Source organism: Panthera uncia, chromosome B4 (assembly GCF_023721935.1).
Source record: "Panthera uncia isolate 11264 chromosome B4, Puncia_PCG_1.0, whole genome shotgun sequence".
In the NCBI taxonomy this organism is placed as follows: Eukaryota; Metazoa; Chordata; class Mammalia; order Carnivora; family Felidae; genus Panthera; species Panthera uncia.
Genome location: NC_064809.1, coordinates 93,472,301 through 93,489,022, shown reverse-complemented (window position 1 = coordinate 93,489,022; position 16,722 = coordinate 93,472,301). Strand labels below are relative to the sequence as shown.

The 16,722-nt window shown below is 41.1% G+C and overlaps 1 protein-coding gene across 1 annotated transcript in view; it reads right to left on the bottom strand.

Annotated features, from left to right (window-relative positions):
• Window positions 1–8,537, bottom strand: part of LGR5 (leucine rich repeat containing G protein-coupled receptor 5) — a 127,238-nt gene extending 118,701 nt beyond the window's left edge. The window contains exon 1 of the mRNA XM_049625973.1: window positions 8,143–8,537. Within this exon, the coding sequence (XP_049481930.1) occupies window positions 8,143–8,354 (212 nt within the window). The 5' untranslated portion in view covers window positions 8,355–8,537. The remainder of the gene's footprint in view (window positions 1–8,142) is intronic.
• Window positions 8,538–16,722: the final 8,185 nt, after the last annotated feature.

Here is a 16,722-nt window from a genome sequence, read left to right as displayed (position 1 = left end):
ATCTTTGTTATGTACTAAGGTTAAAAATTCAGCAAATTCTTTATATTTTTTCCACTTGAGATCATGTGTGGTTTTCTACTTTCCTGAGAAGTACACTTTTGCGGGTTTTTTGATCAAAGTCAGGTTATTTTTGCAAATAGACATCTTTTGTAGAGGTCCCTGTTCTACTTAATCAAGGTTTCAAGAAAAAAAGAAGCACAAAAATATTTACCAGTTTTTTAGTGAAACATAAAAATTCTTATGTTCTTTTCTGAGTGTAGACTTTGGAAAGGAAGGCACGAACGTAAGGTTAGCCATCACAGTGTGTGTGTGTGTGTGTGCGTGTGTGTGTGTGTGTGTGTGTGTGTGAGTGTGTGAGGGAGAAGAGGAGGAGGAAGGAGGAAATAAAGGAATTTGGCTGCAAAATTGAGTAACAGTTTGAAACACTTGGCTTCCAGTTGTGAAAGATGAGCAACGCTGGGGAAAAGGCTGGGCTAACAAGGGACCACTTGAGGAAAGCTTAATCTCAGCTGGCAGGCTGACGAGGAAGGTCAGCTCAGTGCACGCGTTCTCAGCTGGAGTTGGGCTCCCTTTGCCAGGACCATTGTCTTCTGCATTTCAGCTTCTGAACTAAACTGAAGGTGCCTCCACACAGCCAGCTCCTCATCTCTCCCCTTGAACGAGTCGGCTCTCCACTGTCATGCCATGTCCAGGTTACGTATCCCTTCCACCCGGCAAGTGGCACAAAGGGAACCCGCTTCTTATTGGCATGTTGGTGTTGTGTGTGTGTGTGTGTGTGTGTGACAGAGATTGCTTTCTTCCCCCTTGACAACCACAGTCCTCTTCAGAAGATGAAACCAAACTCCTTCTGAAGGCAAGGAGGGTAAAATGAACACAGAAAAAAAAAATGTGTATACATTAAAAATGAGATACTTGAAAATTACTGCTGCATAATTTTCAATTATTAATGTTAACAGGAAACTAGAGTTGAGAGGGGCATTTTAGGAGATTTTAGAGATTATACCCCAATGTATCGTACACTTTCTAAACATCAATTCTTACTTGATGAGGTTCTCTCTATACTGAATATAATCTGTAATTCATTTAATTGGCCAACTATTGGTTTTTCATGTTGACTTTGTAATACAATAAATGATTAACACACATCAGGTTTACAGCAGCAAATGAAATGGAAGACTGAAGAAACAGAATGGATAGTTTAGGAAGAGTTTCTCTTTGTTGGAAGGAGGGAAGTTTTCTCTGATTTACCCAGATTTCTAATTTACACAGAAAGACTTCTGTATCACTGGCCAAACTGTTAAGCCATGCATAGTTGACAGATAGTAGATGAAGTAGGTAAAACTTTGACATAATTTCCATTCTGAATCAAATGATGTATGGAAACCTTTTATGATAGCAATTCATCTCATCAGTTTTAAAGGTGAAAATGAACTCACATAAAATTTGCCTATTAAGAAAGTTCATGTCTCTCAGAATTGAGAAATAGTTCCAAAGAATTCAGCTATTTTATTTGACACGTAGATCTGGTCATAGAAAAAAAAAAGTTGTTTTATTTTTGACTTGGAAGTTTATTAGTCAATGGATCACTCTTTATGATACTTGGGCAGCTACCACAATTTATCTTTGACTTGGAGATAAGAAAAATGGTTTCCGTGGTAGTAATAAAATGGACATATGAAAAGATACCTACTAAACTTAAAATATTGGCCCTAAGCTATATAATGTTATTCTCATTTTATTGAAAATTAAAAGCTGCATAGCCCCATTCCTTGAAGGAATGTTTCTGTTATTAGAGCTTCATAAATTGTGTTCCTGAAAAAAAAAAAAAACATGCTGAAATATTTCAGCACCAATTACAATTACTGTGAGGCATAACTATAAATTAGAAGGCTGGTTTTCTTGTGTTTCTGGCAAAACTGGTCCTGAAGATAAGTTCAGAGAGGGCCCAAAACATGTTGAACCATGTAAACATTTTTGCAATAAGCAGATAGGCCCACAAGTTAGGGATGATGAGAGTACCAGCGTCACCGTGTGTTTGTGGGGCATTTGAATGAGTGAAGTACTTAGCATAATGCCTAGTACTCAGGAGGCACAATAGAAATGTCAGCTGTTATTACAATAAAGTAATTTTGATATGTAAATTATGGTGTGTTTGTTAAACAGCTCATTGCATCATTGAAGCTGAATACAATTTGTCTTTCAAGTGGGGCCGGGCCATAATTGCGGAGAGCCTTCTGTAGTGTTACTTGCAGACAAGTAGTTGTTCTCTGACTGATTTTAGCCGCTGGGATTTCAGCAGCTGGTTCAGCCAATTCTGTTCAGTTCAACACTGTAAATATTTCCAGAACATCCCTTAAATGTCAGGCACTGGTGTGAGCACTCGGGTTATAAGGCGGGAACTTTCCTACCCTGTAGGGGCTCACAGTCTAGTGAGGACAGTAAATCCTGAAGGAAATAGAACTCATCATCACATCCTAGAGTGTTCTTCCACCTGACCATAAGGAAGATGGTTTCAAGGACATGGCTGGTTCCTCTGCATCCTTTCACAGTAAACTTCTGCTTCTCCAATCCCAGACTTCAACATTAAGAACGGAGGTACTAACGATAGGAAGGTATGAGGAAGGAGTCCAGCTTATGAAGCATCTTTTATACAGCTCTCCTACCAATGCCAATACCCTGTTAACAGTCTTTTAGCATTGCCACTAGATACTATAATACTATCAAATGACTACTGTTCTTCTACCTACCAGTTTCAAATAAGGCATTTCCATTGGCCTCAAGGTAATACAAAAAAATTACCTGGGGAAGGTAGGGGAAAATGCCAGGGATTTCAAGAATGGGCCTTGCTTCCTGTCCCTGGAGAACAAAATTAATTTTGAATTATGAAAAATTCTGCCTGTAGCCTATGAAATCTCTCCCTTTCCCATAGAAAATGAGTTCCTTGGGTGAAACCGAGAGTGTAGTTGGTGTCTTATATGTAACGAGGGAATAAAAATGTGGGTTGAAGCTGACAGATAATGGGAATAAAAGAGTTGCAGTAGGTTAGAACTCACGGGTACAGTTAACAACTGAAATTCTGCTAAGATGCATCGAAAAGAGCAACAGGACTAGATAATCAGCTTGTTTTCTTTGGTACGTGGTGTGTCAGTTGTGCCTCTGATGCCAGTCTGATTCATCTTTCTACTATAAAATGAGATTCTCTAAAGGAAAACATTGCAACAGGAGTGAAGACGCTGAATCTCAAAGGAAGGAATTTGCCTCCTCATGAAGAATTCAATTTACCAGAAATGTCCGCTTATGGGGTGTTTACAAGGAAATGTGCCATTTGACAGTATTCTGAATTTATACAAATAACTGAACAAAAACAAAAAATGACTTCACAACATTGCTCAACGCAGAGTTCACTACTGTTTTTCATTTCTATCTTATGGCATATGATTTGGGTTAATTAGAAACATACTTCAATTTATAGATAAAATGACTTAAATCTATGAGTTTAATAGAAAAAATATAAAAAATGCTTTACTAAGGTAGGTAGATATGAGGTATCAGTTATAGAATTACAAATATACTGCAATGTCTTTAATTATGTGACAGCTTTATTGGGTTAATTGCTTACATGGATACTATTTCTATGCCTTTGACACTTACATGTCTTGAAAATGAAAAAAAAATCAGATAGTTCAGATAAGAAGTTAACTATGAGAAACCATAGACCAGCTTAGACTTTCTTAACTTCTTTAAACACATCCAAGTGGGAATGGTTCCATTATCAAAACACAATTTTATTGAACCAAAAAGGTTTTCCTTTTTAATTCCATCTTCTAATTCGTTTGTGATTGCTATCAGAACTCCTTTACTTTGAAGAAAACGCATAAAGAGAAAAAAGATTAAGGATCTGATTGAAGATCGTATTTCTTATATGTAAAAATTCATTTTTGTCACACAAACTCTGCCATGCACATGTAGATCATATTCAATAAAATATTTATTTTAAGTCTACACCACAAAATTGTTTGAATCAGAACCAGTATTTTAAAAAAATCACTCATAATAATTTAGTCAATTAGTTTCAGTAATTGCCCCCGTAACAAAAACACTACTAAAACAATGCTAGGAATCCTGGGGAAAAATAAAGAATTTCTCTAAAATGAAAAAAGTTATTGACATCATTATATTTTCAACGAATTCTGAAAGCAGTCTGTAAAGCAAACTGTATAAATTTTGCAATCGATCTAAATATTAAGACTGTTAAAAGAGTTAAAGACTTTTGTAACCATTTCTAAACTACAAACATTTTCCTTGATTTAAAATACTTTTCTTTGCTTGAAGAGAAGCAGAAATATATTAAGCCATTTCAAAGAAGATTCTAAAAATATTCTTCAATTTTGAAACTGCATCTTAAATGCTTAAAACATATGTATGACACCAGCGCCATACTTAATTAGTTATAATTGAAGTTTTTGATCAGCTTTTATTAATTCCAGTTTTGCTAACTATGTGTAAAATTAAATTTTGTTATAAAGTTACATATGGAAAAGTAAGCAAACTATACAAAAATTAAAAAAAAAAAACACAATTCATTCTCCCCGTTCCTTTAGTTCATGTGACATGAATTTGCTTGTGGATGAAATGTTCATGTCTTTAAGCAACAGCAGGGAAAAACTCAGTTTTCATTTAAAAATAAAATGGCTGTTCTAGATCAATAAAGAAAAGTATATTTTCTATACTAAACTATATTAGGATGTTCATACGGATTTAGTTATCTATCTGGATGCCACACTAACTGGATGAAAGACACATCTAAGTAGCAGAGGCGAACTTGCTTTTAAGACCCAATTAGCAAAAAATGTCCACATTTCACGCATTAAAATAGTTGCCCTATAATAAGATTATATGCTAGAGCTACTTTATTTCTGACAGATCACTACTGGTAGATTGAGTTGTATTAAACACTGTAAACAATTATTGCCTGCTTTTATGTCTCAACCCTAGTGTTTTCCTTATTTTATTTAGAGTGAGCTTTATTACCCTATTTATTATTTTGTGTCATCAGAGCCCAACACAATTGGAAGAGAGAGAGAGAAAGAGATAATGAGAGAGTGAGAGAGAGAGAGACAAGGAAAGAGAGAGAGAGAGATTAAGATTGAGATTTTCCAGTGTTTCCACCATGTTCGGTGGTCCAATTAAAGATCTACTGGGGAATGCAGTGCAGTAAGAAAATAGAATTAATATTAATGTTTAGAGTGGCTTAAGACTGAGATTTTCTGGGGGAAAAAGATTATAAAACTGGACATAAATAGCTCTTGCCTTATGTGAAGAGATTTAGGAAACTCTCTTTACCTATGAGTCTAACTGGCCGGTTATCAGATTATGGCAAGTCCATTTGCCAAATGTTTACAGCTGCAACTTGCCATCATCAATCTGTTTGAAGAAAATTAAATGCTTGTTCTTTTGTGGGGAGGGGAGGAAGATTAAGAGATAATATTTCGACTCAAATAAATGGTGATAACCTGCTACAAACAACAGAAGACAGTAGTCTGGCTTTTTACCCACATCAGTCCTGGCATACTTCCATGTTCTCGCCAAAGCTTAATTACCACGGGGCCCCAGTGGTTAAGGGACTATAACTCAGTGGTCCCTTTCAAGAGCAGAGGAAAATTATTTCTTAAAATAAGCAAACCACTACAATACACGCTTATTTATTTGAATGTGAGTAAATAGAAATTTCTCTTTTAGGCTATGAGTGTGTAAGTGAAGGCAGAAATGGGTCAGATAATTCTAGGTGTAACCAAAAGAGGGCACCATCTGCCCTTAACGTCTGCACAGAGTTCCTGTAGTTGTAAAAACAAAACCCCAAAAACCCCTAAACCCCTGAACTCACAAAGAAAAGGCATCCCGTGGCTCCTGACATTTTGTCTGCTAAAGGAGACCAAATTCTGAAATCACATGTTATGAAGAACATCACTTTGGATACTTATGTCAGGACTTATTTCTACATTTAGCACTCCTTTTGCCTGAGATGTTAGCCACGAGGAGCAAGTATCTAACATTCTCTGTGACACTTTTCAGACACTTTGAGATGAATATTTCATAGGGCACTGAGAAAATTTCCCCTTAGGCCAGAGTGCAGGCTATCATCAAACGGCAGGACAAAAAGATGACAATTAACTTCCTAATGGTATCTTAACTCCAAGGGGCTATCTATAATGATAAATAGATAAGGAACAGTGGCAGGACGATCTGACACATGGAGGACACAGTTAAATGCATTTGAGGTATGTGGGAAATAATTTGAAACAGCATTTGGTACCAACTTTTAGTAACAGAACAAATGTTCATTCTTTCAAGTGGGAGAAAAAAGCATCCTGACGCTACTCACAAATTTATTTTCTGTATTCTTAAACATGCTTTATAACAAGTGCATGATTTAAATAGTTAAGTGTTTGGGGGGGGGGATTGCACACCTCTCTTGCATATAATCGATTTCCTCAGGGTGATGGGGAAGAAGAGTTCCAGGCTCTTAACGGTAGTAGCCAAACTGCTCTCAAAAATTTACTATACAGAAGACCACGGGATTCTTGAAACAATGAGTTTAGCATTTACACCAGAGACTGGGGATGAGCATTTCACTTTGTAGTACAGGCAGCTGTAAATGTGAATTCTTAGAGAATGGTCAGAACAAATAATTTTATAATCCTCTCAAGTAAAGAAAAGCACCCCAAATAGTTTCATGGTCAGATAAGAAGAAGACTGCCATTTGCTAATACTAAAATCCAGTATTTCTTTTCCATGAAATATTAAAGCAAACCAAAAAAAATTTTTTTCTTTCTTTCTCATTCTGTCTCTAGAAAAAGAATCACTATCTAGTGGATGGCGTTGTGCAAGCCTCTTCATGTTTCTTTTCTCCAGAAAACAACTAAACACAGGAAAGAACGAGTTCACAAACATCCCAACTCGCCCCTGCCAAGGTACATCAGAGAAGCCGAAACCAGGATTGCGTGGGCTTGGGGTGGGCTCACCGCAGTGATTCGAATTAAAACCTAAACGTGTCACCTTGAGACCACGAGTACCCTTTTTTCCAGGGTGGCCCCGACCCTAGTCTCTCTGCCCGAAGGAAGAGCCTCATATGCTCCACGGATTTGAGGGGAGTTGTCGCCTTGGTTTCCGAGAATCGGGTTCCTCCTGGGTCACTTCATCTAACCCAACCACCTGTTACCCTTCGGGCCTAGGTTTTCCAGAGACAAAGTTACGGACTGAGCCTCTGCCTGGTCTTCGCGGTTGGGGCTTCGGAGGCTGTGGTGGGGGGCGGAGGGGTGGGAGGAGCCCCGAAGGATGACCGAGAGCTTCGGGTCTCCTCCGGGGTGTCGGCGTCGCTGTTTACCCTCCCCGCCGCCTTCAGCCCACTTCCCTTTTCCTCCCGGGGAGGAGGAGATGGTTAAAGATTACACCGTGGCCGCGGGCACTTCAAAGGGCGGCTCGGGCAGCCAAAGGTGAAGATAACGTTCTGGCAGCTCTAATCAGGGTTTGTGGTTGCCACATTTTAATCACTTCATTAAAAAAAAAAAAAGAGAGAGAGAGAGAGAGAGAGAGAGAGAGAGAGAGAGAGAGAGAAAGAAAAAAGAGAAAGAAAGGAAGAAGAAAGGAAGAAAAAAAGTTTCCATCACACGCCCATGCAAGGGATGCACAGCAAGTTCTTTTGGGGGTGGGCAAGCTGGAGTTCTCCTTTGGGGAAACTTTTTACAGGTCTTGGTGGAACGCGGCTGGGCGCGGAGGGGAGGTTGGGGCAGCGATCAACTGGGCAGCCCGTCCTTAGGTTCCAGGCTCAGGGGCGCAAATGCCCACGGAGCAGGCAAATGCCTGCACCGGGAAGACTTCGACCTGCGACCTGCCTGGAGCTGGACCGGGAAGCTGCGAGCACTGGCGCTTTTCGGGGCTTGCACCCGAAGCAGTTTCTCCGCGGGCCCTTAGAAAGTGCGCGCGTGCTCCCCCGAGACACGTGCATTTCCCAGGGGCCCAAACACGTCTGTCCAAGATGCCCTCTGCAAACCAGTCCACCCCCTCCAGACCCCCGGGCCGGTCTGGGGCTAGCTTCCCTTCCCCTAATTGCCCCCTTCCCGGAGCCGAGGGGGGCGCACTTACAGGTAGGAGGTGAAGACGCTGAGGTTGGAAGGCAGCTCCGAGAGCCCCAGGTCGGAGCAGTCCACCCTGAGCAGCATCCTGCCGTCGGGCTCGCACTGACAGTGCGCGGGGCACCCCCGCAGCAGCGCGCCCGGCCTCGGCGAGCCGCCCCCGGCCGCCAGCTGCAGCAGGACCGGCAAGGACAGGAGCACGCCGACCCGGGAGATGTCCATGGTGCCCGGGCGGGGGGCCGCGAGCGGGGCGCGGGGGGAGGACAGCGTCCGGGTTGCCGCCGGCCTCTGCGGCTCGGAGGGCGCCCGCAGCGCGGGGCGCCGCGCTCCTGCCCCACGGCGGGGGCGCCGAGGAGAAGCGCGGCGGGGCCGGGCCGTGCCCGCTGCCGCCACGCGGGCCTCCGGAGCGGCCCTGGCTGCAGCCGCTGCAGGGGCAGAGAGCGTTGCTGCTGCAGGCGGCCTGCTCTGTGTGGAGCAGCATCTCCGCTCGCACGCTTGTTTTTTAAAGCGCTCCGGGCCGAATTGCGCGCCCAGTGACGTCAGCGCAGCCCGGCTTCCCAGGCACCCCCCGCCCGGCCTCCCTTTCCCTCCTCCGGCCCCCTCCCTCCTTTCCCGATCCCGGGCCGGGAGGCGGCTGGCGGCGCGAGGTGCAGGCGAGTTCTCGGCGCTGGGGCTTGGCCGCCGCGGGGCGCATTCTGGCTTTCTGCACCGTGTGAGGGCCAGGGGACCCCCACCTTCATTCCCTTATGCGTCTCGGTGACCCGGATCCCAGAACAGAAAGGGACCTGCCTGAGGGACACAGATGCTCAGGGACCGAAGGATGCTGCACACTTTCTCAAAGACCACTTCTAATAATGGATGGAATATATGGAGTGATTAAAAAAACAACAACAACAAAAAAAAGACTAAAATTCAATCCAGAAAAATAGTTAAAGTTATCAGGGTAAGGAGGCAGGCATTCCCGGGCGAACGATGGGTGGCCTTTTTGATCTTTACCTCAGGGCACACAGTGTAGCTCGCTTTTGCCCTAAAATCAAAGTGCCAGGTTAATGGCTAAATAAATACGGCTTATGAACAAGTGCTGCAATGCTGCCTTCCTAACTCTTGGGGCGAGAAGTCGAAGTGGCTATTTTTTCAAACTGACTTAAGATCCCCCGGAAGTCACCTTTGGTAAGGCAATGCCTCGACCAGACACACAGATGGCTGTTTGCTTTTGCTCAGGGGGCCTTTCTTCCCAAGTGCCCCAGGGTTCTCAAAATGCAGGCCCCGAAGGTGAGAGGCACTGACTGGGTTCCGAGAACCCCTGCCCAGTACCCAGTGCAAAATGCGTGTTCTCACACACTTCAGCACGTCCTACAGTGAACCTGCAGAAGAAAGAAAAAGGACTTAGGGCTTTCTTGAAGACAGGGCCTCAGTAGGAACCAGTCAACCGTCTCCAGACCTGAGAGAGTGGCTCAAAGAGGTGACAGCCCAAGCCTGTCACATCAACTCACAAAATTGCACAATTTTCACTCTGGGGCACAATGCCTCCTTGCTTCAGGAAGGTGGAAAACCCTTTTGGCTCTCAAGCCCTCTCAATATTCTTCTACTTAGCCTTTCCCACCAAATTTCTCATAGAAACTTCTGAATTTTCCAATTGGGAAGCTATTTTTCCTTTTTGTTAGGTATATCCACCCTCTTTCACTGAAGGAACGACCCTCAAAACGGGCTGATCACCTGTGGAACTTTTATGATAATATAGGTACCTAGACCTACATTCAGTATTCTGAACATGTCCTTTTCTTGGGTGAATCCCATCATTAGCAAGTTTGTAATTCTCTGGATTAGATGGAGGGACAGAGAGGCTAAGAATTATAAACTCCATCCTCCTCATTTTGCAAATAAAGAAACTGCAGCCCCCTGAGATTTGGGAAAGTTTGACAGTGGCTGCTGAAAACTGTGAGTTAACCCTGGTTTTGGGCTATCAAGTCCTGGACTGTTTCTTCACTTGTCCCTGTTCACACCACATCCCCTACCATCACTTTGCTTATTCTCACATTATTTTTGTTTCTCCAGCCATTCCTTCCATGTGCATAGAATGCCTACTAATTACCTATTTTCCTTCCCTTTTTTTTCTTTCCCCAGCTTACCTATTTTGTAAGCACAACTCAAGACATATTCTTTCTGTGGACCCTCCCATGTATGACCTTAGTCTGCATTAATCATCAAGCAATCAATATTTGTCGAATGACTATGATCATGATGAAGTGGCAACGTCATGGAGCTTGCAGTCTGAAGGGGACCACAGACTCTGAGCACGAATCCTGCGGAAGATGAATCTCACTGAACAGTATGTTATAAATACCATAAAACTTAGTTCTGAAGTTTTCTTGAAAGCATATTTGTTTTGTTTTGCCAACTTTATTGTAACAACTTTGGAGGCAGGGACTGGGCCATTTGTCTTATCTTTACCTGTAAGACTGAAGCTCACAGTAGTGACCGCAAACCTCACAAATATTTACTGGCTGATCGATTTATCAACACAAGCATCCAAATATGGTTGTGTCCACCGTCTGCCTAAAAACTTTTGGCAATACCTTCTTGACTTCAGGGTTGCTGAAGAGGGCACAGCACTTTAGTTGTAGAATGAATCAGGCAGAACCGACCTGAATGTAAGTTATGCCAGTTTCAGGCTATTTGATCAGAGGCACAGAAAGAGCCCACCTGAGTCGGTTACTTTCTCTGTAAAAGGGGGATAATTATTCACCAGTGTTGTTATAAAGGTGAAAATGTCTGGAACTTGGTCTAGAGCAGAGTAGACGTTCAATCTGTGTTAGTGCCTTTCCTCTTCTTTCAGGAATTGAACCTCGTTAATAAATTCATGTAGAGCAGAATTTCTGATTCAATTACGTGGGGGCAGACAACTGTGCTGAATGCCAGGGATAATGAGTATGTATGTATGTATGTATGTGTCTGTCTATCTATCTATCTATCTATCTATCTATCTATCATCTATGTACTTGCCCAATATTTCTTCTCTCTCCTTTTGGTAGGAACACTCCACGCTTCTCCTTGGAAAACTACCTCCCAAACCTGAAGTAGTTCTGGTAGTATCTGAAGTATCTTGAACTCTCTATTATGTGGTTCTGCCTCCCCCCACCTCCCCCCCTCCCGGGCAAGTATACAACCCAAGCAAAGCAATCTGAATCTGTCTGGGGGATTGTTATAGACCCTGGGGTGAGAAGATCTTCTCTGGCTTCTTGAGCTGGAAAGACAAGGAAATTTGGAGTCAGGGGGGTTGCCATTCTGCTATAGAGAAAACTCACTGGATATTATCAACATTAGCAAAGAGAGAAGCGAAATCCTAGGGTCATCTTTTAAACACCTGAATCTAAGGCTGTTTCTACCCATCATCTCCAAATTGGTGAATCAATCAATTTTGTTTTGTTTTGCTTGAGACAGTGAATGAGGATTTAGTTGTAATCACTTGCGAGCAAGAATGCTCAGTAAAAACCTGGAAGCACAGGAAGTGTGAACATTGAAGAGTGACCTGATGAAGTCCCAAGGCCTTATAAAGCTTAAGAGATAGAAAATCACATAGATTGAAAATAAGAATGATATGGCTAATAGTAATTTTATTGCCCGAATGCATGTATGTTAGTCACTTTATCTTAACTATTAAAGATGAAAATACAGCAAATCAGATTCCTTGAACACTGGGGGGAAAAAGTTCTAGCAAGGACACTGAGCAGTAGTCTCCCTATTTTGTGGCAAATACCATTTAATTTGTAAGATCAGGTTCTCAAATTGCATTCTAATGACCATCAGCATTGATTCAGCCCTTTACACATTCATATGGTTTCACTGGGTCCTCATAAAACCTTATAAAAAAGATATTGTTCTTACTCCAAGTTTAAGGAAAGGCAGTGCAAGTGGTTTTCCTAATGGTGACCAGTAAGTCAGTGATAGAACTAAAATTCTAACCCAAGTCTTATGACTTTAAGTTGTTTCCCAAATCCCTTGGGAATTCTAACCACCACCCCCTCCCCACTCCCGCCACCTATGTAGAGAGCAAGACTTAAACTGGATAAGATCTTGGGTTTACTGTCATTTCACTGAGAAAGAAGTTTATGTACTTTTTAATTTTTGTTTTTTAAAGATTTTATTTTTAATCAATCTCTAGTCAATGTGGGGCTCGAACTTACAATTCTGAGACCAAGAGTTGCATGCTGTACCAACTGAACCAGTCAGGCACCCCATCACAAATATATATATATATATATTTTTTTTTTTTTTTTAAAGAAAAGTATAATCTTTAGTACTGCAATGGAGCAAATTGGAGTAGGGATTAGTGGCTTTTTATGTGAAGAGTAGGGGCAAGTATATATTCAGGCTTTTTCCTCTTAAATATCTGCATTTCTATTTTCTCTTGACAATTCAGGAATACATGCTGGTGAGATGGCAGAGCAAAGCAACAATACCCTTACTTGTGATAGTAAAATTAGTAGGCTAAGGTAGACTCATTTAGCATTTTGTCTGGGTGAAATCGTCCTTATTTATGATTTTGGAAAGTATCTCAGTGTTAATGAGTTGGTATGTAATAGAATAGCTCACGCCAGAATTCAAATCACTTATTACTTCTCAGACTCTTTGATTGCAAGTTCCTAAAATCAATTCTGGTAAAGTGCAATCTGGTACGTGTCTACTTTCTGGGCTTGCTAAATGGATGATTTCCTAATTCTTTAATCTTTGATAAAAGTCCACAACTAAAAACATTCATGTGCACCACAAGAATTACTAATAAGCTTAGTTGAAGCATGCCAGGATAATTTTAGTTAACAGGTAAGTCAATATTTCTTTTACAAGTATAGTGAAATAGTGTTTACACAACTGGTGGGCTATTATGGACTTATTTAACTTGTTTGAAAGAGTGTAGAGCCCATTATTTGCCCTGCTCATTTTACATTCATGATATAATCAGGCTTATGCTGAATTTCTTAACTTCCTTTCACCAACACAGTCTAATTAATTGAGAAGGGAGGAGGACTTAAGAATAAACATCTATTTTCTTTCTGAATTATTTATTTTGCAAGAAAGCATTAGTTCAGCTAGTTCATTACTTTGAAATAGCCTATTATATAAAATCAATTGGATCTGTCTTTGATTTTATCCAACGTAGAGGAAACCTTTAAATATATCCACATGTTCACAACATGCTAAAAGAAAGGACAGTGGTATATGATATTATCAATTCTTTAGCTCATTTTGATCTCCTTGTCTTAGTTCATGTATGATAATGAACACGGTTCTTCTGGTATGCGGCCCGCTTCCTGAGAACATATGTCCAATCAAACTCACATGTAAACCAGGGGTGGATTTTCTTTTCAAACTAAGAATTAAAGAAACGAGAAAGAGATAATAAAATACTTCAAAATTAAATGACCTTACTGCTTATTCACGCACTTTATTAAATTCTGCTATATACTGCCTGAGTGTCCAAACTCTTCCATATGCCCAATATGATGGATCTTTTCCTGGTCTTTTTAGAGGTACACTTTTTGGATTTTTAACCATCTGCCATGTACACATGCTCATATTTAAATGGCAGAGCTCAGACAGAGCATAGGTCTTACTCCAAAATGATGAGGTGCTAACAGGCTCCTATTCACAGAACTGCTTCCCCCATGGCCTGTTGCTACAGTATATTCAAATCCACAACCCCTCCTCTGCAGTTCTGAAATCCTAAGAGCTCTGAAAAGAGAAAGATTTTCTGAAACAAATTTGGTGGCACAGTCTGAACTGAACGGATATGAGTCTGTCTTTCTTACATTTCATGTGAATATTCCCCCAGGTTGCTGCAGAAATATCGATGTGCTTAATTGCAGGGTGCTACCCTGGGTTCCATATAATATATGGGATATCATTCTCAATGTAGTTCATTTTTTAAATCTTCTAAAATTCTGCGTGTGGCAACATCTGTGACCCTGATGTTTTTGGTAAAGGGATTATGGACCTATAGATAGTTATATTTGGAATATTTATTTCATAAACAATTTTCAGAGGAAAAAGAAAGACAAAAAAGGAGGATTAGAGCTCGTACCTTTAAGAGCAAGACTCAGAGGAGAAAGGAAGTAGTCATCTCAGGTGAGAGAGTGGCCATCACTGAACATGGTGCCCTTTGCAAAGTACAGGGCAGAAACTTTCTGTCTCTTGCTCTGGACACATATTTGTGAAACGGCTAGTAGAAAACATTTTAGATGTCAGAAGTTAGCTCTCTCAAAGACTAGAGAATAAATAATGATTGGTACGCATATTTGAGAAAAGAAAAGCGAGATGTCAGAGTAAAAGGAGAAGAAATTGTAGAGCATACCTGGAAGAACAAATTTCTGGATTTTCAGGATTTGTAAAGTAAAATAAACAAATACAGAGCACGCTGTTTCCCAAAACGCTTTATTTTGATAAGTCTGGTGTGTTTTAATTGAGTATGCATAGTAGCATTTCACTGCAATTACAATCTCATAAAGCAGGGCAAAATATATTGCACAAACATTGTGGTTCAAGTAAATGAGTCATAATAAAACATTGTCCAGATTGCTGCAATTAAGATTTACAGAAACCTTTTGTTGAATGTTGTTAGGTTTGTGGATTAATAAAATGAGCCTGTTTGGTTTAATTTTTCTTTCACTACGACTAACATTTTGATTTTAAGTTTCATAGATTTTTCTTCTTTTGCAGAGATTTTAGATTGGTCCTTGGCAGAAAGAAATCTCATTGCAGTTTCAAGAGATACATATTTTCTAAGAGACGATCCCTTTCTTTCCTTATCAACCTTCACTGTCCTTTGTGTACATTCTCTCTGTTTTTCCCATTCCCGTTTTCTACCTAACTTCCCATCAGGATTGCTGGGAATGGACAGAAGAGCAAGAGGGTCATTGGCTGGGTCACCTAGGGGAAGGGCAGCGCAGCACCTTCCGGGGTTTGGGTTGTCACAGACCAGGATTCAAATCTCTGCTCTGTCATCTCCAAGCTGTGGAGCTTGGACCAACTTTATCCCTGAGGCCCAGTTTCTTCATCTGCAAGATGAGGACAAATAAATAGGATCTACCAAGTTTGTAGGACTGTTAGCAGAACAGGGGCTAATGCATTACAGGGTTTTGCATGCAGTAAGCACTTAATATATGGTAACAATAAGGGCCTTTCCATGATTGGAAAGTAAGAGTTTCTAAAGTCTTAAGAGCTTTTTCCTTAAGAAAGGCTGTTCAACTTTGTAGACAGTGTAGGATCAAAACTGGCAAGTAGAACTTTCACTTTTATTTTTCTTTTGCTAATGACATGGGTACTTGGAACATTTACTGTGGATTCTCATCAGAGTAGAATATATCATGAAATTTTGAGTTCACCTTGATTGGCAACATTTGCTAGTGAAAGAGTCTGAGTTACATTTAGCATGCCTCAGTTTTCAGTTTTGGTAAAGCCTCAGTTCCTAGTTTTAATTGGAGTGTAGTTAATCAAAGGTAACTCTTGCATATGGGATAGATGCCCGGCACTGGGAATGGGGAATAAATACATATGGTGCCTGCCTTCAAGTAATTTATCATTAGGTTGAGAAGACAGATGTGGAAAACAGATTGTTAAGATGCAGTATGTAGAATACAAGGATGAAAAAAATGCTCTTCGGGTAATCTACCTTAGAGAAGGTCTTCATGGGAAAGGGCACCGGGAATTCATTAAATGAAGGGGCTTGGAAGGATATCGTTGGGAGTTCAATGGTGACAAAATGTAATCTTTAGATGATGAGTAGGGTGATGCTAGCTTAGGGTGAACTTGTGGGAGGCTTGGGAGACAAGCATAAGGTAAATCTCGAGAGATACACCAGGGAGGGTGATTATGAGAGGGGGTGCTAAGTGCCGTTTTAGTAAGCTTGGGCTTGATCCTGGTACAACTAAGGGCCCAGGCATCTTATTGCAGGGAAATGACAACGTCATGTTTCATCTTTGGGAAGAGAACATCAGGGTCTGCACAGGGAACTGTTGGAGAGGTCAGAGATGAGTTGTAGGCAGGGGCAGGACTCAGGACTTGTTGCTGATTTGAGTATGCAGAGTTGAGCAGGAAGCAGCCGTCAGCATATAGGAGTAGACATGGGGAGGAGACAGGTGTTAGATTTCTGGGCTATTTCTGGGGCAAAATTGGCAGAACTTGGTGACTGTGGTGACTCCAAGGAACAGAACAGCTGTAACATCTCTTTTGTCACTAGCCTGGGAGATTGGGTAGACGGTGATTATTCACTGCAAAATATTGTTACCATTCTTGAGTCCTTATTTGTGCCAGGTGCTGTGCTAAGTGACTTAAACACATTCTTTTTCTCATTTATACCTCTCAACCTGTAGGGTAAATATAATTACCCTCTTAAACAAATAAGGAAAATGAGGCTCAGAGAAACCAAATAACTTTCCAAAGTCAATCTGCCAATAAGTGGCAGAGTTGACATTGAATCTGTGGTCTACTGGACTCTGAAGCCATGCTTTTAAGCCCTGGAAAAGGAGCAGGCTTTGAAAAGAAGATCATAAATTTAACTTTGGATATGTTGAGTTTGCAGTTGAGAAAATTTCTA